The sequence below is a fragment of the Microcaecilia unicolor genome, chromosome 7 (assembly GCF_901765095.1).
Source record: "Microcaecilia unicolor chromosome 7, aMicUni1.1, whole genome shotgun sequence".
In the NCBI taxonomy this organism is placed as follows: domain Eukaryota; kingdom Metazoa; phylum Chordata; class Amphibia; order Gymnophiona; family Siphonopidae; genus Microcaecilia; species Microcaecilia unicolor.
Window position 1 is genome coordinate 18,556,805 of NC_044037.1, and position 24,791 is coordinate 18,581,595.

A 24,791-nucleotide genomic window follows, 5' to 3' on the forward strand; every position below is an offset into this window, starting at 1 on the left:
TAACTGATGGTGACCTGGAGAGAATTACCCCCCCTTGTGTCGCCTTTCGAGGTTGCGTTAAATGTTATGCACCATCGGCTGCGTTAACAGTTAACATGCAATAGGCTTCTGCACCACAGCTGCAAGGTGCAGTCCATGTCCATTCCTCATCCCTTTCAACACAGGAATTAGCAAGTGCTAAGCGTCAGAACCACCACGTTAACTGCTTAATGCATAAAGAAGTCCCCCTAGTCCTTGTTAAGAAACATTTGTCTCCTCTGAAATCTCAAAGGGTCCAACACTAGTAGAAATCAGAACACTTCAGAGCAGCTGGGAAAGCAGAGCAGATAATAAGTTTTTATAAGAAGACATTTACCTCCTGCTGTTCTATGGTGTGATAATATACTGTAATACATATCCACACTTTCAAACAAATAATGACTCTCAGCTGAGCTGAAAAGCTTAAGAGGAAAAAAAAAAAACCTCAGCCCTTTGTGTAATTTGTAGTATTTGAAGCATGAAAAGTGACAGAGTGATACCAACGAAGTACGAATTAGCCTACATGTCGGACCGGAAAGACCTACCACCCAGGAATGCTAAAAGATCATCTCGCACATTCCTTAATCTTCATTTCCCCAACTGTAAAGGCCTAAAATATAAACTAATGCACGCATCAACCTTTTCCTATCTGAGCACGCAATTCTGGAACGCATTGCCACGTAACCTAAAAGCGACCTATGAACTGACCAACTTCCGCAAACTGCTGAAGACCCATCTCTTCGACAAGACATACCACAAAGACCAAAACATGTGAAATCCCCACACATATCTAATAATGTTAAGAATGCCTTATATTATATCACTATCATGTTTTCCATTACCATGAAACCCAAAATACTTCTGTAACACTAAATGTCAATTCTCCTCTCATTTCCACTAGCCATGATATATTGTAAGCCACATTGAGCCTGCAAAGAGGTGGGATAATGTGGGCTACAAATGCAATAAATAAATAAACTCACCACTTCTGGATTGCAAGACCCGTGCTCTAACCACTAGGCCACCCTTCCACTATAGCAACATTCTATGTAGAATCTCAAATAGCAACAGAATTTCAAATTGTAGCAACATTCCATGTAGAATCTCAAATAATTTATTTGGATTTTGCTCACACCTTTTTCAGTAGTAGCTCAAGGTGAGTTACATTCAGGTACTCTGGATATTTCTCTGTCCCAAGAGGGCTCACAATCTAAGTTTGTACCTGAGGCAATGGAGGGTTACGTGACTTGCCCAAGATCACAAGGAGTGGCAGTGGGATTTGAACACTCAAAGAACACATCACGTTCAAAGAATGTACCCTAGTACATAAAATCATCCATGACGAGGCCCCAGCCTACATGTCGGACCGGAAAGACCTACCACCCAGGAATGCTAAAAGATCATCTCGCACATTCCTTAATCTTCATTTCCCCAACTGTAAAGGCCTAAAATATAAACTAATGCACGCATCAACCTTTTCCTATCTGAGCACGCAATTCTGGAACGCATTGCCACGTAACCTAAAAGCGACCTATGAACTGACCAACTTCCGCAAACTGCTGAAGACCCATCTCTTCGACAAGACATACCACAAAGACCAAAACATGTGAAATCCCCACACATATCTAATAATGTTAAGAATGCCTTATATTATATCACTATCATGTTTTCCATTACCATGAAACCCAAAATACTTCTGTAACACTAAATGTCAATTCTCCTCTCATTTCCACTAGCCATGATATATTGTAAGCCACATTGAGCCTGCAAAGAGGTGGGATAATGTGGGCTACAAATGCAATAAATAAATAAACTCACCACTTCTGGATTGCAAGACCCGTGCTCTAACCACTAGGCCACCCTTCCACTATAGCAACATTCTATGTAGAATCTCAAATAGCAACAGAATTTCAAATTGTAGCAACATTCCATGTAGAATCTCAAATAATTTATTTGGATTTTGCTCACACCTTTTTCAGTAGTAGCTCAAGGTGAGTTACATTCAGGTACTCTGGATATTTCTCTGTCCCAAGAGGGCTCACAATCTAAGTTTGTACCTGAGGCAATGGAGGGTTACGTGACTTGCCCAAGATCACAAGGAGTGGCAGTGGGATTTGAACACTCAAAGAACACATCACGTTCAAAGTATGTACCCTAGTACATAAAATCATCCATGGCGAGGCCCCAGCCTACATGTCGGACCGGAAAGACCTACCACCCAGGAATGCTAAAAGATCATCTCGCACATTCCTTAATCTTCATTTCCCCAACTGTAAAGGCCTAAAATATAAACTAATGCACGCATCAACCTTTTCCTATATGAGCACGCAATTCTGGAACGCATTGCCACGTAACCTAAAAGCGACCTATGAACTAACCAACTTCCGCAAACTGCTGCAGACCCATCTCTTCGACAAGATGTACCACAAAGACCAAAACATGTGAAATCCCCACACATATCTAGTAATGTTAAGAATGCCTTACATTATATCATTATCATGTTTTCCATTACCATGAAACCCAAAATACTTCTGTAACACTAAATGTCAATTCTCCTCTCATTTCCACTAGCCATGATATATTGTAAGCCACATTGAGCCTGCAAAGAGGTGGGATAATGTGGGATACAAATGCAATAAATAATAAATAAATAATAAAGAAAAAGAAAAACCAACAACTTTATGGCAAAGTCACTCTCAGGTAACTTAGAAAGGCTTTCCATATGTAAAAGCTACTATTTCATGCAGAAAGCCAGCTATGCACAATTTGCCATAGTGTTCACTTGTAAAAGTAAATTGTGGGGAGCGATCATACATATCCTGGTTGGTTATGGGCTAGATTCTACATACGGCACCTGAAAAATCCACGGGGAACAAATTTCCACCTAAGCATATTCTATAAGTGGAACCTAGATGTAGGCGCGGAACATAGAAAATGCTTCAGTTGATATCCCAGCGCCGAGAACTATACGCATCCAATTACACCAAGGAAAATGTGGCGTGAATCCCGGTAGATTTAAGTGCAGAGGGCCATATTCTGTAACAGTGGGCGCAAATTTTGGAACGCCCACTAAACTCTCATTTCCCCGCCCATAACCATGCCCCTTTTTGACTCCACGCATTATAATTTAGGCGCCGTGAGTTACAGAATACGCTTAGGGAGTTGTGCACGTAAATTCTAATTATTGCCAATTAGTGTTTGTTAAGTGCTGTTAAAAATGGTGATTAGCTTGTTAAGCCATTTAAGTTACGTGTGCTTTTATAGAATACGCTTGGATTTTGGCGCAGAACGCCAGGTGCGATATATATAAAATCCAGTGGTATATGTGTATGAATGAGTCTTCCCCAGGACAGATTTTAGTAGAGTTTGTTGGCTTGCGCAGACATACACATGTGTATTTACTCTGAATCAGGATCATGCGTCTGCCGTCGCTGACTGCACTGTATAAGGACCAAGTTTGTACAGGAAAGTATACCATGTACTTTCCCTTTCTAAAATCACTGGGGTTAAACGGTTAGTACCGCTGAATATCGCATTCAACCAAATAAGTTCTGGCCAGCCACAGACACCCAGATAATCAATGCAGGGGCCTAGATATGAGCCAGCACTGAATATCCGGGCATAACATCAACAGCGGACAAAAAAAACAAAAACAAACACTGACTGCCGCCAGCTGAATATCTACATTACAATTTCTAATGTGTATCTGCAAGTGGTGTAGCCACAGGTGGGCCCAGGTGGGCAGGGGTCCAACGAGTCTCACTTCAGGCCCACCCAGTGGTGACAACACATCGCTGGTGCAGCTGGCAGGGATCTTCGGGCCTCACCAGCTGAAAAGTCCTTTCTACCTGAGTTCCCCGAGCAATCTCAACTCTGCACCAGTCAGCAGCATGCTTCCCAGCTACTGAAACTGGCACTGCCCTCCCCCCACACACATCTCTGAAGCCTATTGAAGTGGTGTACAGTCAGGTACAGTAGGGTATTTTTCTGTTCCTGGAGGACTCAAGTACAAAAAAAAGAGTGGAATTTGGGGGGGGGGGGGGGGGGGGGGGGCTCAGCACACAAGGGAGCTATGTACCTGGGAGCTTTTTCTGAAGTCCACTGCAGTGCCCCCTAGGGTGCCTGGTTGGTGTCCTGGCATGTCAGGGGGACCAGTACACTACGAATGCTGGCTCCTCCCATGACCAAAGGGCTTGTATTTGGTCATTGCTGAGATGGGCGTTGTTAGTTTCCATTATTGCCGAAAATCAGAAACGACCAAGTCTAGGGACAACCATCTCTAAGGACGACTTAAATGTCAAGATTTGGGCGTCCCCGACCGTATTATTGAAACGAAAGATAGATAAAACGGGTTTCCCCGCCCCTCCACCGGGACGTTTTGCGAGGACGTCCTCAGCAAAACTTGGGTGTCCCCTTCGATTATGCCCCTCCATGTTTCCTCAGTCCAGCACAATCCAAAGACACATCTCTTTCATCAATATACCAAAATATTCGTTGATGTACGAGTTCTAAAATTGTCCATCTACGTTTAAATAATCTTAGCTTCGTGCCTAAAAGAGGACACTCATCTTTGCCTTGTGTAGGGATGTCCACGTTTTAAAAATGCAGATATTGTAGAAGTGTTATCCCATTGTTCTGCTTCACACAATATTAATAAAGGCAGAAAGGCAACCGCAGCAAAGATTCCTGTGGCTTACAAAGCACTTTACTAACCAGAAAATAAACTCACTCAGTTTTTCTAAGATCTCTTCATCTGACATTTTGGATTTCTTGCGTTGCCGGTCTGTGTTTCTATACAAAGTGCTTGAATTTTCAGGCTGTGAAGACACTGGGGAGGTTGTGGTCTCTTTCACTGGTGCTGGTAATGTGACGGGTTCAATTACAGAGCGTGTGTAGATCTGAAAAACACAAGTTATTGAAGTTACTGTACGGTTGGAAGACATGAGGGTCTGGGGGTGGGGTGGAGCCTGGAGATCAATATTCTACAAATAAATCCTATCTTTAGAAACAAACATTTTTTTTTTTAATTCTTGAGTTGTGGGCATCTTATTTTGTATCTGTCTTTTAGCAAGGCGGCTGTGAATGCCTCTATGCTCGAGATACACACAAACCCATGCAAGGCAATTCTATAAGACAGACTATTACCATAGGTACCTACTTTCTTTTACAGAACAACATCCGAATCGAGTATATACATGCGTCAAACAGTTAGACGTGAAAAAGTATACCTGTCATAGAGCTGGTGTAAGTGTTCACATCTAACTGCCATAGATAGAAGAAGAACTTAACAGTATTCACTCCCCCCCCCCCCCAATGCAATGCAGAAGGGGAAGGGAAATGGGACTTGATATACCGCCTTTCTGAGGTTTTTGCAACTACATTCAAAGCGGTTTACATATATTCAGGTACTTATTTTGTACCAGGGGCAATGGAGGGTTAAGTGACTTGCCCAGAGTCACAAGGAGCTGCAATGGGAATTGAACCCAGTTCCCCAGGATCAGAGTCCGCTGCACTAACCACTAGGCTACTCCTCCACTAGCAACATTCCATGTAGAAGCCTGCCCTTGCGGATCAGCAACGCGGCCGCGCAGGCTTCTGTTTCTGTGAATCTGAAGTCAGACTCACAGAAACAGAAGCCTGCGCGGCCGCGTTGCTGATCTGCAAGGGCAGGCTTCTACATGGAATGTTGCTAGTGGAATAACAACATTCCATGTACAATCTCAAATAGTAGCAACATTCCATGTAGAATCTCAAATAGTAGCAACATTCCATCTAGAATCTCCAATAGTAGCAACAGAATCTCAATAGTAGCAACATTCCATTTAGAATCTCGAATAGTAGCAACATCATTCCATGTAGAATCTCTAATAGTAGCAACATCAACATTCCATGTAGAATCTCAAATAGTAGCAACATTCCATCTAGAATCTCAAATAGGGAAAGGGAAATGGGACTTGATATACCACCTTTCTGAGGTTTTTGCAACTACATTGAAAGCGGTTTACATATATTCAGGTACTTATTTTGTACCGGAGCAATCATTTAGGCAGAAGTTTGGTATTTATGCACCTGTGTGCACAAAATGCCATTATCCTAAATATTTATGCACATAAAGTGCACATCATTGCTGGCATCCTCATGGGGGCAGTTCTATAACCCTGGATGCAATTTGGTATCTGGGTGCCTCTATTTACAGGGTGAGGAAAAATAAAATAATCCCCTAGAGTTTATTTGCCGTTTTCTCAGCAACCACTCACGTCAACGTGAAATTTTACAGCTGTATTTGTTGTTACAATCTACAACTGCGTGGCACGTGGGATAAGATTATCTTTAAACATGGCAAAGTTACAGACTTTTTAGTGTGACCATCTGATGATTTTCGCGCGTTCAAACATGTTTGCATTGTAAAACTACAATTATTTGAAAAAAAAAAAAAGCTGGGGTACCATGTCACAGTGATGTAGACTTTTGTCTGGGGCGCAGTGTTGGAGGCTTATCACAGGCTGCACCCAAACCAGCAAACAATCGCCAAACTCAAGAAAACATAGCAGATGATCAGGAACAGCCTGCCACAGGGACTGATGGACAAGGCTGTTAAGAACTTCCCAAAGTGACTGAAGGCCTGTGTTAAAAGCTGGGCATGGACACTTTGAGCATTCACAGTGACTGCGAAATTCTGAAGAATTGTTAATGCTGGCCCTTTGAATGACATTTTACTGTGTTTTAGCTCTAACAATTTTAGGAGCATAGAAAGTGGGTGGCAACAGGGGTGGATTTAAGACGCTGTGAGCTGAATTGGTTTAAGATATTCAGTGCCAGATTTAATTCAAATCCTGGCACTAAATATTCAGGTCCAGCTGACATTCAACACTGGGGCCCAGATAACCAGCTGGTCCTGCTTGCTGGGAAGTTCTCTGGACAACAAAAGTGAATATCAGTAGGGCCCTGATGGCTTCCAGGGCCACCCTGACTCCAGCCCAGCTGCTACAGTCAGCGCAGATAATCAGCGGTACTCTCCAGTACAGAATGACACGGGGACACGCGGTAACCACAGGGACGGGACAGAGCCCGCGGAGAGGTGACGGGGACAGGAGGGGATGGAGACAGAGCCCGTGAGGACGGGGACAAACTTTGTCCCCGTTTGAAACCTGTTAGTGAACTGGACCATTATTAGTCCACATACCTGTGGAAAAAAGTGGGATATAAATGTGCAAATAAATAAATAAATTTATGTCTTGAGTAATGCAGAAAACGATATTTTGATTTTTTGGAAAAACAAGCAAACGTGCTGGCCACAACTGGCAAAATTTAAATGGGGATCCTGTACATTCCTGCTACCAGCACATCTTCTGAGAAGACATCTTCTATTGCAGGAGAGCTAGACAGAACCCTGAAGATTGTTGATAACTTATTCATCCATGGATTAAAAAAAAAAATCATAATAGTGTTTCATAGAGTATAATTCTCCACCGCTAGGGCACACTGAACAGGTTTGTATTTTGTACCCCTGGACATTTTAACAGGGTGGATTAGGATTCCTTGGGGTAGTAGAAGTCAGCTATTGTTGGGGTTGAAAGGGTAACATAGTAACATAGTAGATGACGGCAGAAAAAGACCTGCACGGTCCATCTAGTCTGCCCAACAAGATAACTCATATGTGCTACTTTTTGTGTATACCCTACTTTGATTTGTACCTGTGCTCTTCAGGGCACAGACCGCATAAGTCTGCCCAGCACTATCCCCGCCTCCCAACCACCAGCCCCGCCTCCCAACCACCGGCTCCGGCACAGACCGTATAAGTCTGCCCCGCACTATCCCCGCCTCCCAACCACCGGCTCTGGCACAGACCGTATAAGTCTGCCCAGCACTATCCTCACCTCCCAACCACCAGCCCCGCCTCCCACCACCGGTTCTGGCACAGACCGTATAAGTCTGTCCAGCACTATCCCCGCCTCCCAACCACCAGTCCCGCTTCCCACCACCGGTTCTGGCACAGACCGTATAAGTCTGTCCAGCACTATCCCCGCCTCCCAACCACCAGTCCCGCTTCCCACCACCGGCTCTGGCACAGACCGTATAAGTCTGCCCAGCACTATTCCCGCCTCCCAACCACCAGCCCCGCCTCCTGATCTTGACTAAGCTCCTGAGGATCCATTCCTTCTGCATAGGATTCCTTTATGCTTATCCCACGCATGTTTGAATTCCGTTACCGTTTTCATTTCCACCACCTCCCGCGGGAGGGCATTCCAAGCATCCACCACTCTCTCTGTGAAAAAATACTTCCTGACATTTTTCTTGAGTCTGCCCCCCTTCAATCTCATTTCATGTCCTCTTGCTCTACTGCCTTCCCATCTCCGGAAAAGGTTCGTTTGCGTTTGGGTAGAGGGTGGTGGGTTATTATAGCTGCTTGTTGTTATTATTTTCTATTTGTGATTTATAAACAACAGTTGCACAGCATATTGCTCCTTTTTATACTTTAATACAAAGATTTACATATAAAATCATAAGTGTTCGAGGATTATGCAGATGAGGACAGAGCCCGCGGGGATGGGGCAGGGATGGCGACATTATTTTAGTTCCTGAAGTGGCTCTGAACAATGTTCTCATGAGGGGTGAAGTTTACAACAGGGCGTCTATGTGGAAAGTCCAAGAAAATCACCTCTGCTACCCCCTTTTTCACAGAGGGGTCATGGGCACCTGTGTGCTGGAAAATAGATACCCGGAATCAGAAGCAAGAGCCAAATGCACACATGACCCAAATATTTTATAAAACAAACACAAGTTCCCTTCTGCTCAATCCAACCCCCCCCCCCCCCCTTTAAAAAAAAAAAAAAAAGGCCTATTGCATTCAGGGGCCCTTTTACTAAGCCACGCTAAAAAGTGACCTGCAGTAGTTTTAGTTGTGTGGTTTTCATGTGTGCCAAAGCCACTTTTAGTACGGTGGTAAAATAGCCGCATTTTTGCTTTTCCCCTTGATGGCTATACCCTAATTTCACAATTAGCATGTGGCCATTAGTGCAGGTGCCCTTATCTCCATCTATTTTGACGGCGCAGGGGGCTCCCATGCTAATCCGACACTAAGATCCTCCCAAGGACTTTCACTAACTACACCCTCTCCAAAAGACATTACACGATGTGATACCCGCAAGCGAGCCTTCTCCGGAGTAGCCCCCACACTCTGGAATGCATTGCCTGAAAGGCTCCGCTTAACACTTCAGGAAGCAGGTGAAAGCTTGGCTCTTCAATCAATCCTTTAATGGAAGAAGTAACTAACTCGTTAGTCTCACTCACACACACAAGGATAGACTTGGGCTGCACATACTGTAGTGGGACATGTTTGTCCACTCCTACCCTAGCTGAGATGATATTTAACCATCTCTCTGACCTCAAATCAATCACCTTACTTTCTAATTCTTCCTACTTTCTTACTCATCTATATGTTACAACTTTGCCTTACCCTTCAATACCAATTATAATGTTCTAGTACATATTGTGTTGACATTTCAAGTAGTATACCATGCCATACTTTGTATTGTTACTTGAATATTTTCACTGCTGTAATTGCCTACTGCACATGTTTGATTTTTACTGTACACCGCGCCTTGAGTGAATTCCTTCAAAAAGGCGGCAAATAAATCCTAAATAATCAATTAGTGCAGAGAACACCTTCTCTCTGCCCATAAACATGCTCCGTGCTAAAAACGAAAATCTTTTTGTAGCACGTGATTGGTGCGCAGTGATCAGCAATCTACCGCGGGATGCCTCAGTGCATCCTGCGTTTAGTGCCTACCACCCGCTTAGTAAAAGGGTCCCTCAGTGTAACAGGAGACAGTTTTCCAACATGTACACAACCAGCCATACAAGACCTCTCCTACATATAAATCAGACTTTACGCATGAAAACCCTTTTACAAAATTAACCCCGGAATGTACAGCACACCAACACTGGGCTTTCCTTATGACTTTAGGGCTAAGAAATGGCTGCCCATTATTACAAAATCATTTTATGTCATTGGTGTATCAACCTAAACTTCCGGAAATCATTAAAAACCAACCTGTTCAAAAAGGCATACCCTACCGACCCAACTTAAATGCCTGTACCCTGCAACACAACGAAACCAAAGCTCGTAATGGACATATAATAACTCTTCCTCTCTACGATTTCCTAATGTGTCTGTTACACACGAACCTTACTCTACCACAACATTACTGTATTTGTTCATACCAGAATTGGCGAACGCCTTTAAGGTACTATGTAAGCCACAATGAGCCTGCAAATAGGTGGGAAAATGTGGGATACAAATGTAACAAATAAATAAATATCTCACATAGGACCCCTTTTACAAAGCAGCGGAAAGCCCAACACGGCTTATGGCTCGCTAAAAAGGAAGTACCACAGCAGCCCGGCGGTGGGTCCCAACCCCGGTGCACCGTCATATCCGGTGTCTACCCAGCAGTAATTGGGCAGTGCCGCTCGCTGCCCAGTTACCGCCAGGTTAGTGTAGAAGCCCGCTCCCCCCCCCTCCCGAAATGCCTGTCACATTTCCTAAAGAAAATAAAGACCTACCTTTTACCCACTGAGGTAAAAGGGGGCCTCGGGGTTGCGTTGAAAACACGCGACGATGCCAGAACAAGTCCCCCTTTTGCCGCAGCTGGGTAAAAGGGGGCCTTACTTACTCTACTCAACTATCAGCAACAGCTACTACCAACTTACTGATTTCGTGTGCTCAGGTCGAGGTGCAATAACAGGCGGCAGCTCACCGTCATCCTCTTCTTCTTCCTCTTCCTCATCTTCTTCTTCTGAAACTGGGGGAGCCAACGGAGGCTCTGATGCTGTCTTTGTGCTCTGATGGGTGGAGAAAAATATTACAAGTATTAGTCAAGGTTCTCTTTATGATATAAGCAGAGGACTGACTTGAAATTCGAATTATCAGTGCAATCACTGAAACCTGATCGATGTAATTAAACATGCCTCAAAAAGCAGCGAGACGAGAAATACAAAATTTCACAAGTTTTCCAGGTCAAAAAATGTTACAAAAAAACCCATCAATTCAACAACGAAAACGGAAAAAAAAAATAGATTAAAATTCACAATTTCTTACACTAGGAGGTGTGAGAAATTGTTCTTGTTAGCTGAGGATATAAAAACCAACACACACTTTTATTTGGAACTAGTAAAAAAGGCCCGTTTGTGACACAAATGAAACGGGCGCTAGCAAGGTTTTCTCTGGAGTGTGTATGTTTCAGAGAGTGTGTGTGAGAGTGACTGTGTGTGAGAGAGAGAGTGAATGTGCGAGTGTGTGTGTCTGTGAGAGAGAGAGAGTCTGGGTGCAAGCGTGTCTGTGAGAGAGTGTGTGTGTGAGAATGAGAGTGTGTGCAAGTGCGTATGTGAGACACAGTGTGAGAGAGAGAGAGTGTGTTTCACACAGATACAGTGTGTGCGAGAGAGAGAGAGAGCGTGTGTGTGAGACACAGACTCTCTGTGAGACTGAGTGTATGAGACCAAGAGAGTGTGTGTGTGACTGTGTGACACAAAGAGTGAATGTGATACAGTGTGAGTGAGAGAGAGTGTGAGAGTGAGAGAGTGTGTGCGAGTGAGTGAGAGAGAGAGAGAGAAAGATATTGACTGTGAGAGAGAGAGTGTGTGAGAGAGAGTGTGTGTGACAGAAATACCTCCCCCCCCCCCCCCCCTCTGATGTCAGGCCCCCCACTCCCTCCCTCTCTCTGGTGTCTGAGCATTACTGTGCAGGACGCTGAGCTCTGGCTGTGCTTCAAGGAACTGACCAATCCTATTTAATAGAATGCACCTCCAACATTCTGAAGCCGAGAAACCTCGTGTGGTTGGTCACTTCTGCTTGTGACGAACCCAGAAGTAAGTGATGTCAATTCAGGAGATGGATACAGAGAGCAGGAATGCCTCAGCCATGCAGTCAGCTTCAGAATGTTGGAGGTGGGTGTTATTATATAGGATATCTCTTATCAGACTGACTAGAAAGTGCCTATAGTGAAGGGAGTTTTGAGAGCACAGCGCTCCCAGTCTGGAATGCATTCAAACATGCAATACTTTTATTTCCATTACTCCCATCTTTACAATCTGAACTTAAGTTCCAAATAAATGGATAAAAAATGAGACCTCCACAACTTTACACTGCCAGCTAGAATCCCAAGGAACGCACTCTATCATTCCAATCACATCTGTCTTCACAGTTTCATACAAACTTATTATTTATCTTTGTAAAGCTCTTCGCACAGCTTGATTTACTGCCATTTTAACTGGAAAGTGGTTAGAGCGAGCACATTTGGACCTTGGGAAAAAGAAAAAAAAAATTCCTCCTCCTTGAATGTGAGAAATGGGCCAAGTGGGTGTGGGGGAGGGAATGCCGCTAAATAACCAGAAGGCTCCGGGGGGAACAGTCATAGTACCACAGAGATGGATGAGATTTACAGATCAGGAAAGGTAGACATATTTGTGGTTAGAGTGGTGGATTTTGGTCCTGGGGAACTGGGTTCGATTCCCACTGCAGGCACAGGCAGCTCCTTGTGACTCTGGGCAAGTCACTTAACCCTCCATTGCCCCATGTAAGCCGCATTAAGCCTACCATGAGTGGGAAAGCGCAGGGTACAAATGTAACAAAAATAAAATAGATACTATTGGAGATTCTACATGGAATGTTGCTACTATTGGAGATTCTACATGGAATGTTGCTACTGTTGGAGATTCTACATGGAATGTTGCTATTCCACTAGCAACATTCCATGTAGAAGGCTGTGCAGGCTTCTGTGAGTCTGACGTCCTGCACGTACGTGCAGGACGTCAGACTCACAGAAGCAGAAGCCTGCGCGGCCACATTGGTGATCTGCAAGGGCCGACTTCTACATGGAATGTTGCTAGTGGAATCTCAAATAGTGGCAACAGTGGAGGAGTGGCCCAGTGGTTAGGGTGGTGGACTTTGGTCCTGGGAATTGAGGAACTGAGTTCGATTCCCACTTCTGGCACAGGCAGCTCCTTGTGACTCTGGGCAAGTCACTTAACCCTCTATTGCCCCAGGTACAAATAAGTACCTGTATATAATATGCAAGCCGCATTGAGCCTGCCATGAGTGGGAAAGCGTGGGGTACAAATGTAAATAAATAAAATAAATAAATGAAAGGGGAGAGAAGGGGGGAGGGCAAGATTAGTCCAGACTGTACATTTAGGATGAGTAGCTATCATGGTAGGTAGGGACTGACACTTATTAGTTTACTGAGGTATAAATAATTCTGATGCAGTATAAAACACAAAGTCTTCTTTTTTTTTTTTTTTTAAACTCTTGCATTTATTTTATTAAGATTTCACCAAAAAAGTGACCTATCTATTCCACAGAACTAACAGGACCTGATCATAAAAGATTTCGTTCCCTCATGTGCCTTAATAGACCGGGTCTTCGGCAAGACCCAATTTCTTTTATTCATACACGGCTACATAATATTCTATCACTCATTCTACAGCAATATCTGCCTTATTGCAAAAAAGGAAACAGGAGCCTGAAGTACTTCAACGATCATTACCGTGTCGTAAACACAAGGATTAAGCAAGCCAACGGGTCTATCCATATTACCTACTAGCCAACTCAACGTTTGTTCAGAGTTCCCGTTCAACCGGACCCAGTCCAGATCGGTAATTTATTCCATTTCTTTCTTCATTTTTGGTCATTTATATTCCACTTAAACCGAAGCGGATTAAAATAAAAACAAATAATTGTAAAACAAACGAACAATTTATACCCAATTGAGAGTAAAAACCTTGTATTCCAGGCTTTATACAGAAAAAAAACTTGCAACAGGGGTCCTTTAACTAAAGTTTAGTGTGAGCCGACAGAATTAGCATGCACTAAATGTTAAGAAACTCATAGGTATAAAATGGACTTCTTAGCGTGCACTCAGCTAAGTGGAGTGTAGCCTAGTGGTTAGTGCAGTGGACTTTGATCCTGGGGAACTGAGTTCGATTCCCACTGCAGCTCCTTGTGACTCTGGGCAAGTCACTTAACCCTCCATTGCCCCTGGTACAAAATAAGTACCTGTATATATACTCTGTAAACTGCTTTGAATGTAGTTGCAAAAACCATAGAATGGTGGTATATCAAGTCCCATTGACAAGATTCCATGCAGAATCTTAAAAAAGTAGCAACATTCCATGTAGAACCCCCAAGATTCCAGAATCCCAGCCTATTTGAGATTCTACATGGAATGTTGCTACTATTTGAGGTTCTACATGGAATGCTGCTAGTGGAGGAGTAGCCTAGTGGTTAGTAACATAGTAGATGACGGCAGAAAAAGACCTGCATGGTCCATCTAGTCTGCCCAAGATAAACTCATATCTTGAATTTGTACCTGTCTTTTTCAGGGCACAGAACGTATAAGTCTGCCCAGCAGTATTTCCTGCCTCCCAACCACCAGTCGCGCCTCCCATCACCGGCTCTGGCACGGACCGTATAAGTCTGCCCTCCACTATCCTCGCCTCCCAACCACCAACCTCTCTTCCCCCACCTGCTCCGCCACCCAATTTCGGCTAAGCTTCTGAGGATCCATTCCTGCTGCACAGGATTCCTTTATGCACATCCCACTCATGTTTGAATTCCGTTACCGTTTTCATCTCCACCACCTCCCGCGGGAGGGCATTCCAAGCATCCACCACCCTCTCCGTGGAAAAAGTACTTCCTGACATCTTTTTTGAGTCTGCCCCCCTTCAATCTCATTTCATGTCCTCTCGTTCTACCGCCTTCCCATCTCCGGAAAAGATTTTTTTGCGGATTAATACCTTTCAAGTATTTGAACGTCTGTATCATATCACCCCTGTTCCTCCTTTCCTCCAGGGTGTACATGTTCAGGTCAGCAAGTCTTTGGTCATACGTCTTGGAACGCAAATCCCATACCATTCTCGTAGTGCAGTAGACTCTGATTCTGGGGAACTGGGTTTGATTCCCACTGCAGCTCCTTGTGACTCTGGGCAAGTCACTTAACCCTCCATTGCCCCTGGTACAAAATAAGTACCTGAATATAGGTAAACCGCTTTGAAAGTAGTTGCAAAAACCTCAGAAAGGCAGTATATCAAGTCCCATTTCCCTTTAGTAAGAGGGATCCCACAGTCTTAAATGGCCAGGAAGCTGGTTCCACAACCAGCCCTGGAACAGAAAAATCACCAAGTCAATTTTTCTCACTGTGGTACAGCAGCGAAGTAATGAAAAATGAAGCCACAGACCGGGTCTACTTGCTGATGGAATTCTAGATAAGCCTAATCCTAAGACTCTTATTATTTTATTTTAAAATAATTTTAAAAAGCCACGATGCTAAAAAGTGCAAAGCACTCCAAAAACAGCACTGGTGAGGATATTTCTTCCTCAGAATGTTGGCTTCCAGTCTTGTCAAGGGCAACAGTCCCTTGAAGCTTATCTGCCAGCCGGGAGACTCGGAATCACGTTGCACATTGTAATAATAATGTTAGTTTCCATCCTGCTCCTGGAAAATGTTTTAATGTTAGCACTCCACTGTATCAGCACAGCATTATACCAACAACCTGCTGGTAGGACTCAAGTTATGCTCAATGAGGCAATATTTAGTGGGCCTTCCACCATATAAAGATAAGCAGATGACTTATCCACTAATTTTGATGCTATTTTACCAGGACCACAAAAAACCTAAAATGGATAAATTATCTATTTAAATTAGGATTGCTAGTTGTGATGTTCTACTAGATGGCTAAAATGTTATCCAAATAAGCTTTTTCCTCTCCCCATAGCAAGTATACAATCCCACTTCCTCCTAAATACACAGCTTTAAGTCAGACATTGAGTTGGCCACTAAAGGTTTTTGAGGCAACAGGACTTATGCAATTAGCTCCCCGAGCCTGACATCGTAAGACCTTTTAAACTGTTAACCCCGATGCTCTCTTCTGGAGTCACATCATGTTGACAGGCTGGAAAATAGTTTAATCCTCTCGGAATACTTTTTCACCAACCAAACTGCTCATAGCACTTAAGTGCTAGGATTTATTTTAAAAATATATACATAAATATTGAAGAAACATTTTAAATGTATAATTTGTAGGCTACCTTCGAGTCCTGTCTGGGTTCTAGGCCCCATTTCACCATGGGCCGTCCATCTCCTGCAGACAAGGCATCAACTGTTAATAAATGCCCTAACAATCAGAACTCCTACATAATTGCGGTCCCTACTCAAGGGCTAAAGTCCTCTTTCTTTTCCTACTGACACATGCCAAGGTTTTACTGCCTGGAAAAGCTTGAAACGCTGGTTAATCAAGTCTCGATGCACTGCAAACATGCAGCCTTATAAAAGGGCCAATTTGGGGCTCTTATTTTCTGTTAAACCCAATGTAGGTGGACAATGTAGTCTTAGGACAATAAATGCACAAACTATTCGGAGTACCTTCAAAGCGGTGGGAAGTTTGGAAAGGAACTTTGCTATTTTGTTGCAGATGAAGAGGGGGAGAGCAAGTTTCCCACAGGTTCAGGTTTTACCAAAATTTGAACAGCTCAAGCTACAACCTTGCTATAAACACACACCCAACATATACTAGTAAAACAAACCAACATGGCAAAAGCCCTTCAGATGACAGGATTTTAGGATGATAGGCCACAGAGACCTCAAAGTTACTTCAAAGAGCAATTTTTATTCTTTCCAACCCGACAGATGTTGGAAAGCAATTATACATAAGGGCTCAAGAACTTCTGTCTTTCTGAGGGCAAACTAACTCTCCAAATATTTAAGGGAACATATCAAGTTCGAAAACGGGGCAGATCAGACCGGGAGTTCCAGAGAAATAAAGTCCCCCCCCCCCCCCCCCCCAATTCATTTCTATGGGAAAAGCCGTACCAGATTCTACAGCATAGAAACTTTTGATACACTGAAACACAGCAGTTAGGAAATTGTTCCTTTCTAACTGCCTCTCCCCTCTCTCTGGGCTCCTGGTCACCAGCACACACAAGGGTGCCCTGATACATGCATATTCTATAAAGAAAAGTAGCTACCTAATTTCATTTACAGAATACTAGTGTAGCTGCAGGTACTTACACTATGTGTGCACCTAAGCACCAGTGATACACCTGCAACTTATAGTATTCTGTAAGTTAGATGCATACTGTAAATATACGCCCTCACCCACGCTTCACCCATAGCCTGCCCCTACCTATAAAATTCTATTTAAGACACATGTGCATTTATAGAATAGCGCTTAGGCATATATATGGCACGGACGTACTATGTGCTGACATATACTAATATTCTGAAAACAATTACGCGCATAACTGTTAGTGCTTATATATACAACTACCCTCACAGAGCCAACACATCCATACACCAACCAAAAGCAAACATACACTCATACAAGGATTAGAAATAATCCAATGAGACCTGCCCTACATACATTCCCTACTGCAGCTTCCCCTATCCCTGCTGGACCGCCTCTTAATGATTCAGACGGGTATTTCATTTTCTGTGTTATAAGTTCTATAGTGAAACCTAGTGACTGAACTGTATAGCTTTCTTAATGGTTGCTATGTATGGTGATATCTAGTGACTGAACCCCGTAGTATGCTAGTGGTTGAATCCTGCACTACCAACTGGTTTAAGTGAAGCACCTTATCACCTGTTGCCATGGGACAGCGACACCTTGAGGTTAAATTGGAAAAGGGCATCCTTTGAAATTATTGACAATTGCATTTCATGGTTTCCTAACCTATCACACTTGAATTTATTATTCTTTCCAAGCCAAACTGAATGTTTGGGTACTGCTCCATTTAAACCACCTTATCCCTCTTCCTTTCAGGTCCGAGAGACACACATGCATGTGCAAAAGGGTAGGAAAGAATTCCACGAGTCACGCTCCCCATGCTCTTCCCGCTTGTTATACAATGATATTGAAAGAGGGGGTGGTGCAGCAGAAAAGGAAATTCAATCGAAGAGCATTAGGGAGATAATTTTGGAATAGTTTGAGGGGAAGCAGAAAACCTGACCTAAATAACTAGAATCTTCCTTTGCCAAAAGCTGTAAGAAGCTTGACAGCCATGACAGCAATTACTGTATGCGAGTCCAAGCTGCAAAAACAGAGGGTCTTTTCTCTTTCTACGTCAAAACATTCTTACTGCCAGCAGGCCTGGAAAATCTGTTCTCTAGTATGTATTTAATATTTGCAATTGCCTGTAATTATTAACAAAAATCAAGATGATCACGTTGCAAATGTTACACTAGGGTCACATGTAGTGATAAATAATGCACATATGACAATATTTATTATTATTCCTAAGTAGCAGATTTAGATGCACCCAAAGGGTTTAAATTATTTTTAATTGGGTAAAACCCAAGTGTTAAAGTCTGGGTACAGACAAAGATGAGCTGGAAGTTTTATACTGGAGTGTAAAACCTACTTCAATACGCATTCTAAAAATGAAGTCAGATGAGTTTTATTCTCGAGCCTTGAAGATATTTGATTGTTAATTTTTTCCATCATTTCTTGATGTCTCGTCACATGACAAAGAAAAGGTGGTTCTTCACAACATTATCCTAGGCTGCAAGGAAGCTTGTTTTTTTTTTTCACAGCAGTTTCAGATACCAACGTGTGGTATTAGGCTTCAAAGACACCTTGTACTCTACAGTAAGCTTACAAAAGGTTAAGAGTGAGCCGTAAAAATCAAATCTGAAGAAAATGCTGCCAAGCAGCAGATCCAAGTTTGTGATTCCTCCCATGAATCCATCGGTGCTAGGAGAATACCAAAGCACCATGGAGAGAAAGGAGGCTGATGTCTGGTGATGTCAGCTTGATAAATGGGGCTCCCAGTAACCCCACAGACATAGGTGTTTGGAGGCAAGAGAAAATTCAAAGAAAAAACATACATAGTAACATAGTAGATGACGGCAGAAAAAGACCTGCACAGTCCATCCAGTCTGCCCAACAAGATAAACTCATATGTGCTACTTTTTGTGTATATCTTACCTTGATTTGTACCTGTCCTTTTCAGGGCACAGACCATAGAAGTCTGCCCAGCACTATCCCCGCCTCCCAACCACCAGTCCCGCCTCCCACCACCGGCTCTGGCACAGACCGTATAATTCTGCCCAGCACTATCCCCGCCTCCCAACCACCAGCCCCACCTCCCACAGACCGTATAAGTCTGCCCATCACTATCCCCGCCTCCCAACCACCAGCCCCGCCTCCCACCACTGGCTCTGCCACCCAATCTTGGCTAAGCTCCTGAAGATCCATTCCTTCTGAACGGATCCTCAGGAGCTTAGCCAAGAGATTCAGGTGTTATGCATGGAGGATAAAATTTACCCGCAGTTGGTGTATAAGTCTGCCCAGCACTATCCCCGCCTCCCACCACCGGCTCTGGCACAGACTGTATAAGTCTGCCCAGCACTATCCCCGCCTCCCAATCACCAGCCCCGCCTCCCACCACCGGCTCTGGCACAGACCGTATAAGTCTGCCCAGCACTATCCCCGCCTCCCACCACCGGCTCTGGTACAGACCGTATAAGTCTGCCCAGCACTATCCCTGCCTCCCAACCACCAGCCCCGCCTCCCACAGACCATATAAGTCTGCCCAGCACTATCCCCGCCTCCCACCACCGGCTCTGGTACAGACTGTATAAGTCTGCCCAGCACTATCCCCGCCTCCCAACCACCAGCCCCGCCTCCCACAGACCATATAAGTCTGCCCAGCACTATCCCCGCCTCCCAACTACCAGCCCCGCCTCCCACCACAGGCTCTGCCACCCAATCTCGGCTAAGCTCCTGATGATCCATTCCTTCTGAACGGATCCTCAGGAGCTTAGCCGAGAGATTCAGGTGTTATGTATGGAGGATAAAATTTACCCGCAGTTGGTGTTTCTCATCTGGCTGTGTGCTATTTGGGGAGGGGTTGCTGCTAAGAATTCAAAATAGTTCAATTTTGCTCCCCATTTGGTGCTTGCACACCCCTTCTCCCTTATAATGGGCATTATATTGTCATATCTTTATCAAACCTTTTTGAAGGGTTTTTAAAATGACATTTAATGGTGTCATATTTCTTTGTTTTATGACAACTTGTATGTATTAAAGTTGAATAAAGTCTAACCAGCATGGATACCGTTGGGCCACCATGACCCCACATGTTACGAGAATACTCACCAGCGGATGGGCTGCTACATATCCATGTGTGCTTTTATCTGAAAGGTGAGAGATGAAATTAGTCAGGATGGCTAGTGAGTGCATCAAGAGAACCTGGATCAACAAATCCTGAAACCTGAACGATGTGTCTGCCAAGACACATACCCTACCACCACCACCACAGTCCCTTGAAACAGCTTTAGTTAAATGTTGTGTTTCAATGGTCTCCCCTCCCCCCCCCCCCCCAAAAAAAAACAATTTCAGTATGCCCAGATTCAGAAAATATTTGCACGTTTTTGTTAGACAAAGTGACAATAAGCAAAAGCAGGCAATTTTCGGATCAAATATTTCCAGCCTATAAATTATCTGTGGGTTTAAAAGTATTCTTTTGAAGAAAACTACTTTCAAATGACGGACTGGAGTGTGAAACGCTTGGCTTGCTGCAGATGGCAAAATATGAAAGTTCTGCAAAATTAAGCAACAGAGGCTCAGTTGCAGCTCGGCAGGAATAAGTTCACAAGACTGGGACAATGGTGCTTCAATCTGTGCTCCAAACATGACAACAGAAGGTGATCAAAAGATTGAAGGCAGATAAAGGGGCATCAACCATTCTGTAAATGCAACCTGGCAATGATTTTGCATTAAAAATAAACCGGTCGATATTCAAAGCAATTTAAACAGACAGGAGAACTTCCTACCTGTTTAAACCACTTGTGCCCACCCAGCCACCAATATTCAGAGGTGTTACAGGAGGCAGAGCCGGCGTACGCAGATACTGGCATTATTCAAACCTGGCATCCACATAGCTAATCAGGCATGTAGGACCATATAAAAAGCAATGTTATCTTGGCCTTGTTAGCTAGGTGGCACTGAATATCAGTCAATACCCATATAACTTCTGCTACTGGCAAACACAAGTTTCCAATGTCCTTCCTTCCCTCGTACACCCCCGTCCACACCCCCAGAAAGGTCCGATTGCCCCCCTCACCCCTTCCAAGTAAACACCCCTTTCTCCCTCAGACAAGACCTCTCTCCTCCCAGCCCCTTGACAATTCAGAATAGGCCCTCCTCCCTCCCCTCCCCCAGTCCACCTCAACTCCCTACTGATCCAAGCAGAGCAATAGGGGAAGGAATGAAGCCTACTCACAAGAGGTCGAGGCAGCCATTTTTAACATGGAGCTGCAGGGAGTTTAGGTAGGACTGAGGAGGTTTTATTCTGATTGGAGGGGGTGGGGACATGGACACAAAACTTATGTGGGCCCCACCTAAATATCAGCCAGGACCCACATGAGATCCAGCAACTTGACATACTTTGGTCAGCTGCCGATATTCAATGCTGGTACCTAGAGATGGCCCAGCACCGAATATTAGGGCTTAATTCTGCCCATGGCCGTCTGAATTTAAAGAAACCGCCAACTGCCACCAACTGAATATTGACAATACAACAAAAAACATTTTCCAGACAGACTTTTTTCTTCTTAAAAAAATGTAAATACTGCAGATAAGCTGAATACAACAATTAAGGGTGAGGGTAGAGTCAAGCCTTAATATACTGCCTTTCTGTGGTACAACCAAAGTGGTGTACATATTATATACACTCAGGTCTATATATACTATTCAACTTAAACATGCATTAATTCATTGGTTAGCGCATGTCAAATCAATTTATGGGGAGAGTTATCAACATGGGCTACTGTTAAGCCACCACTGGCCCACTCTGTAGCAAGTTCCATAAGCCAAACAATTCAGGAAGGCTAAAATGGCAGCTGGTCCTGATAATTAGAGCTTCTTGGCATTTTTAAATTTAGGGATTTGCATTCATTAGTGCAAATTTGGCTCATTAAAGCACCTTAAAAAGTTTAGTGTGTTTAAGGGGCATAGATATCAATGTGGGCTATTAAGAAGTGTTATTTTGCCACCAACTCATGCTAACTTTATACAACGAGTCCTAGTTATTATTAACAAAGTCTCAACATACATACATAGTAGATGACGGCAGAAAAAGACCTGCACGGTCCATCCAGTCTGCCCAACAAGATAACTCATATTTGCTGCTTTTTGTGTATACCCTACTTTGATTTGTACCTATGCTCTTCAGGGCACAGACCGTATAAGTCTGCCCCGCACTATCCCCGCCTCCCAACCACCAGCCCCACCTCCCACCCACCGGCTCTGGCACAGGCACAGACCGTATAAGTCTGCCCAGCACTATCCTCACCTCCCCAGCCCTGCCTCCCAACCCTGGCTCTGGCACAGACCGTACAAGTCTGTCCTGCCTCCCAACCCCAGCTCTGGCACAGACAAACAAACAAAGTCTCAACAGTAGCTCACATTGATAACTTCCCCCATCCTATATAATAAAATGCACCTCCAACGTTCTGAAAACGAGAAAGTGAAGCCTTCAAGCCTTGAAGCATTCCTGCAACGTTCCGGAACTACGTGTCATCAATTGAGGAGATGGAGCCTTAGAGAGCGCACGAATGCTTCAAGGCTTGAAGGCTTCACTTTCTCTCTCACACACACACACACTCTCTCTCTCACATACACTATCTCTCTCTCTGACACAAACACACACACACTCTGTCACACACACACACACTCTCTCTCTCTCTCTCAAACATACACTCCGAGGAAAACCTTGCTAGCGCCCGTTTCATTTGTGTCAGAAACGAGCCTGTTTTACTAGTAATTAAATAAAAAAAGAAATGTCTCTAGAAATTGAAACTACTGCTATACGTAATAAAAGTGAGTCAAGTATAGGACAATCAAGCCATTGTGACATCACTGCTGAGGTTGGCTCTTAGGCATTGGTGGAATGAGGCATTATGACATCACAATATCAGCTCTGGTTACAAAAGACTGAAACCCTTCCCAATTATAGTGGAAGTTATCAATGTGGGCTACTGTTAAGACACATTATTTTACCACTAACATGTGCAATGAGACCTACCCACCCCCGTTTACTAAGTCATGCTAGCAGCTGATGTGCGCTAATGCCGACTCAGCCTATTCACTCTGAATGGGTCAGCATTACCCCATGGCTTAGTAAACAGGGGAGCTAGTACAACATGTCTTAACAGTAACCCACATTTATATCCCACATTATTCCAAAAAGTCTTGAGTTCAATGTGGCTTACAATATAGATTGAATAAATATAGAATGAAAAATTACATTGGTCCTAAACCGTTGGATTGAGTAACAAGGGATAACAAATTACTAGAAGGTATATAACAATGTACAATTTGATAAAGACATAATACAAGCAGAAGATAAGGTTGTCAACCAGTTAAATAGATTTAAAAAAAAAAGGAAAGAAAAACAAACTGATGTTGAAGAAATTTGAAATGAATAAGTAAAAAGATGAGTTTAACTTTTCGAAATTGATAAATTAGAACAGAATCTAACAGATTTAGGGAGAGTGTTCTAACATTTAGTTCCGATGTAGGAGAAATCTGAGGAAAGTACTGATTTGTAGCAGACATTTAAAAAATTTGGTGGGTGGAGTCTGAGGAAATCTTTTGCTCCAAGGAAGGCATTACGTGAAGGTAGTTCAATTAGATGGTGCATATAATCTGGAGCTAGTCTGTATATTATTTGAAAGATAAAGGTACATATCTTAAACGAAACAAAACATTGATAACTTCCCCTCTAAATTGATTTGACATGTGCTAACCTATGAATTAATCCATGTTAAGTTGAACAGTGCATGCTGAAAGGCTATAGGGGTATTAAAATTCTTCTGTTAAAATGTGTGAAACAAACCAACCACCACCTACAAATTGGGAAAATTAAGAAAAAATACAAAATCGAATCAATTTTTTTTTTGCCTGTGCATACCCCTATGCAAAACTACAGATACAAAACTAGAGATCCCTACACACCACGGGCAACCCCACTATTATCAACACCCCAGATTACACCCTCCCTATCTCAGGCAGCTTGAAAATCCTCGGCGTTACAATGGACCGCAACTTAACACTAGAGAGCCAAGTGACATCCACAACAAAGAAAATGTTCCACTCAATGTGGAAACTCAAACGCGTGAAACAATTCTTCCCGAGGGGAACATTTCGCCAATGGTACTAAGCCATGTAGACTACTGCAATGGAATTTATGTGGGATGCAAAGAACAAACCTTAAAGAAACTTCAGACTGCTCAAAACACAGCAGCTAGGCTTATCTTCGGAAAAAACGCCATTTGAAAGTGCAAAACCCCTTCGCGAAAAACTACACTGGCTCCCAATCAAAGAACGCATTGCTTTCAAAATCTGCACTCTGGTTTACAAAATTATCTACGGTGAAGCTCCGGGATACATGACAGACTTGATCGACCTACCAACTAGAAACACATCTGAATCAACACGAACGTACCTAAATCTGCACTACCCAAGCTGCAAAGGACTCAAATACAAATCAACTTACGTGTCCAGTTTTTCTTACATAAGCACACAACTGTGGAACGCATTACCAAAAGCCTTGTAAACTACGAACGACCACCTAAACTTCCAGAAAACACTAAAAACTAACCTGTTTAAAAAGGCATACCCTACCGATCCAACATAAATGCCTGATCTCTGCAACACAACAAAACTAAAGAACGTAATGGACACAACTCTTCCGCTGTACGATTCCTTAG

The 24,791-nt window shown here is 43.4% G+C and overlaps 1 protein-coding gene across 8 annotated transcripts in view; it reads right to left on the reverse strand.

The window, feature by feature from the left end:
- Nucleotides 1–24,791, reverse strand: part of PAK3 (p21 (RAC1) activated kinase 3) — a 231,987-nt gene that overhangs the window by 44,638 nt on the left and 162,558 nt on the right. For all 8 annotated transcript variants that reach the window (XM_030209913.1, XM_030209916.1, XM_030209918.1 and 5 more), the window contains 3 exons: nucleotides 20,176–20,213; nucleotides 10,732–10,863; nucleotides 4,748–4,916 (listed from right to left, as the gene is read on the reverse strand). In XM_030209913.1, coding sequence (XP_030065773.1) covers nucleotides 4,748–4,916; nucleotides 10,732–10,863; nucleotides 20,176–20,213 — 339 coding nt within the window. The remainder of the gene's footprint in view (nucleotides 1–4,747; nucleotides 4,917–10,731; nucleotides 10,864–20,175; nucleotides 20,214–24,791) is intronic.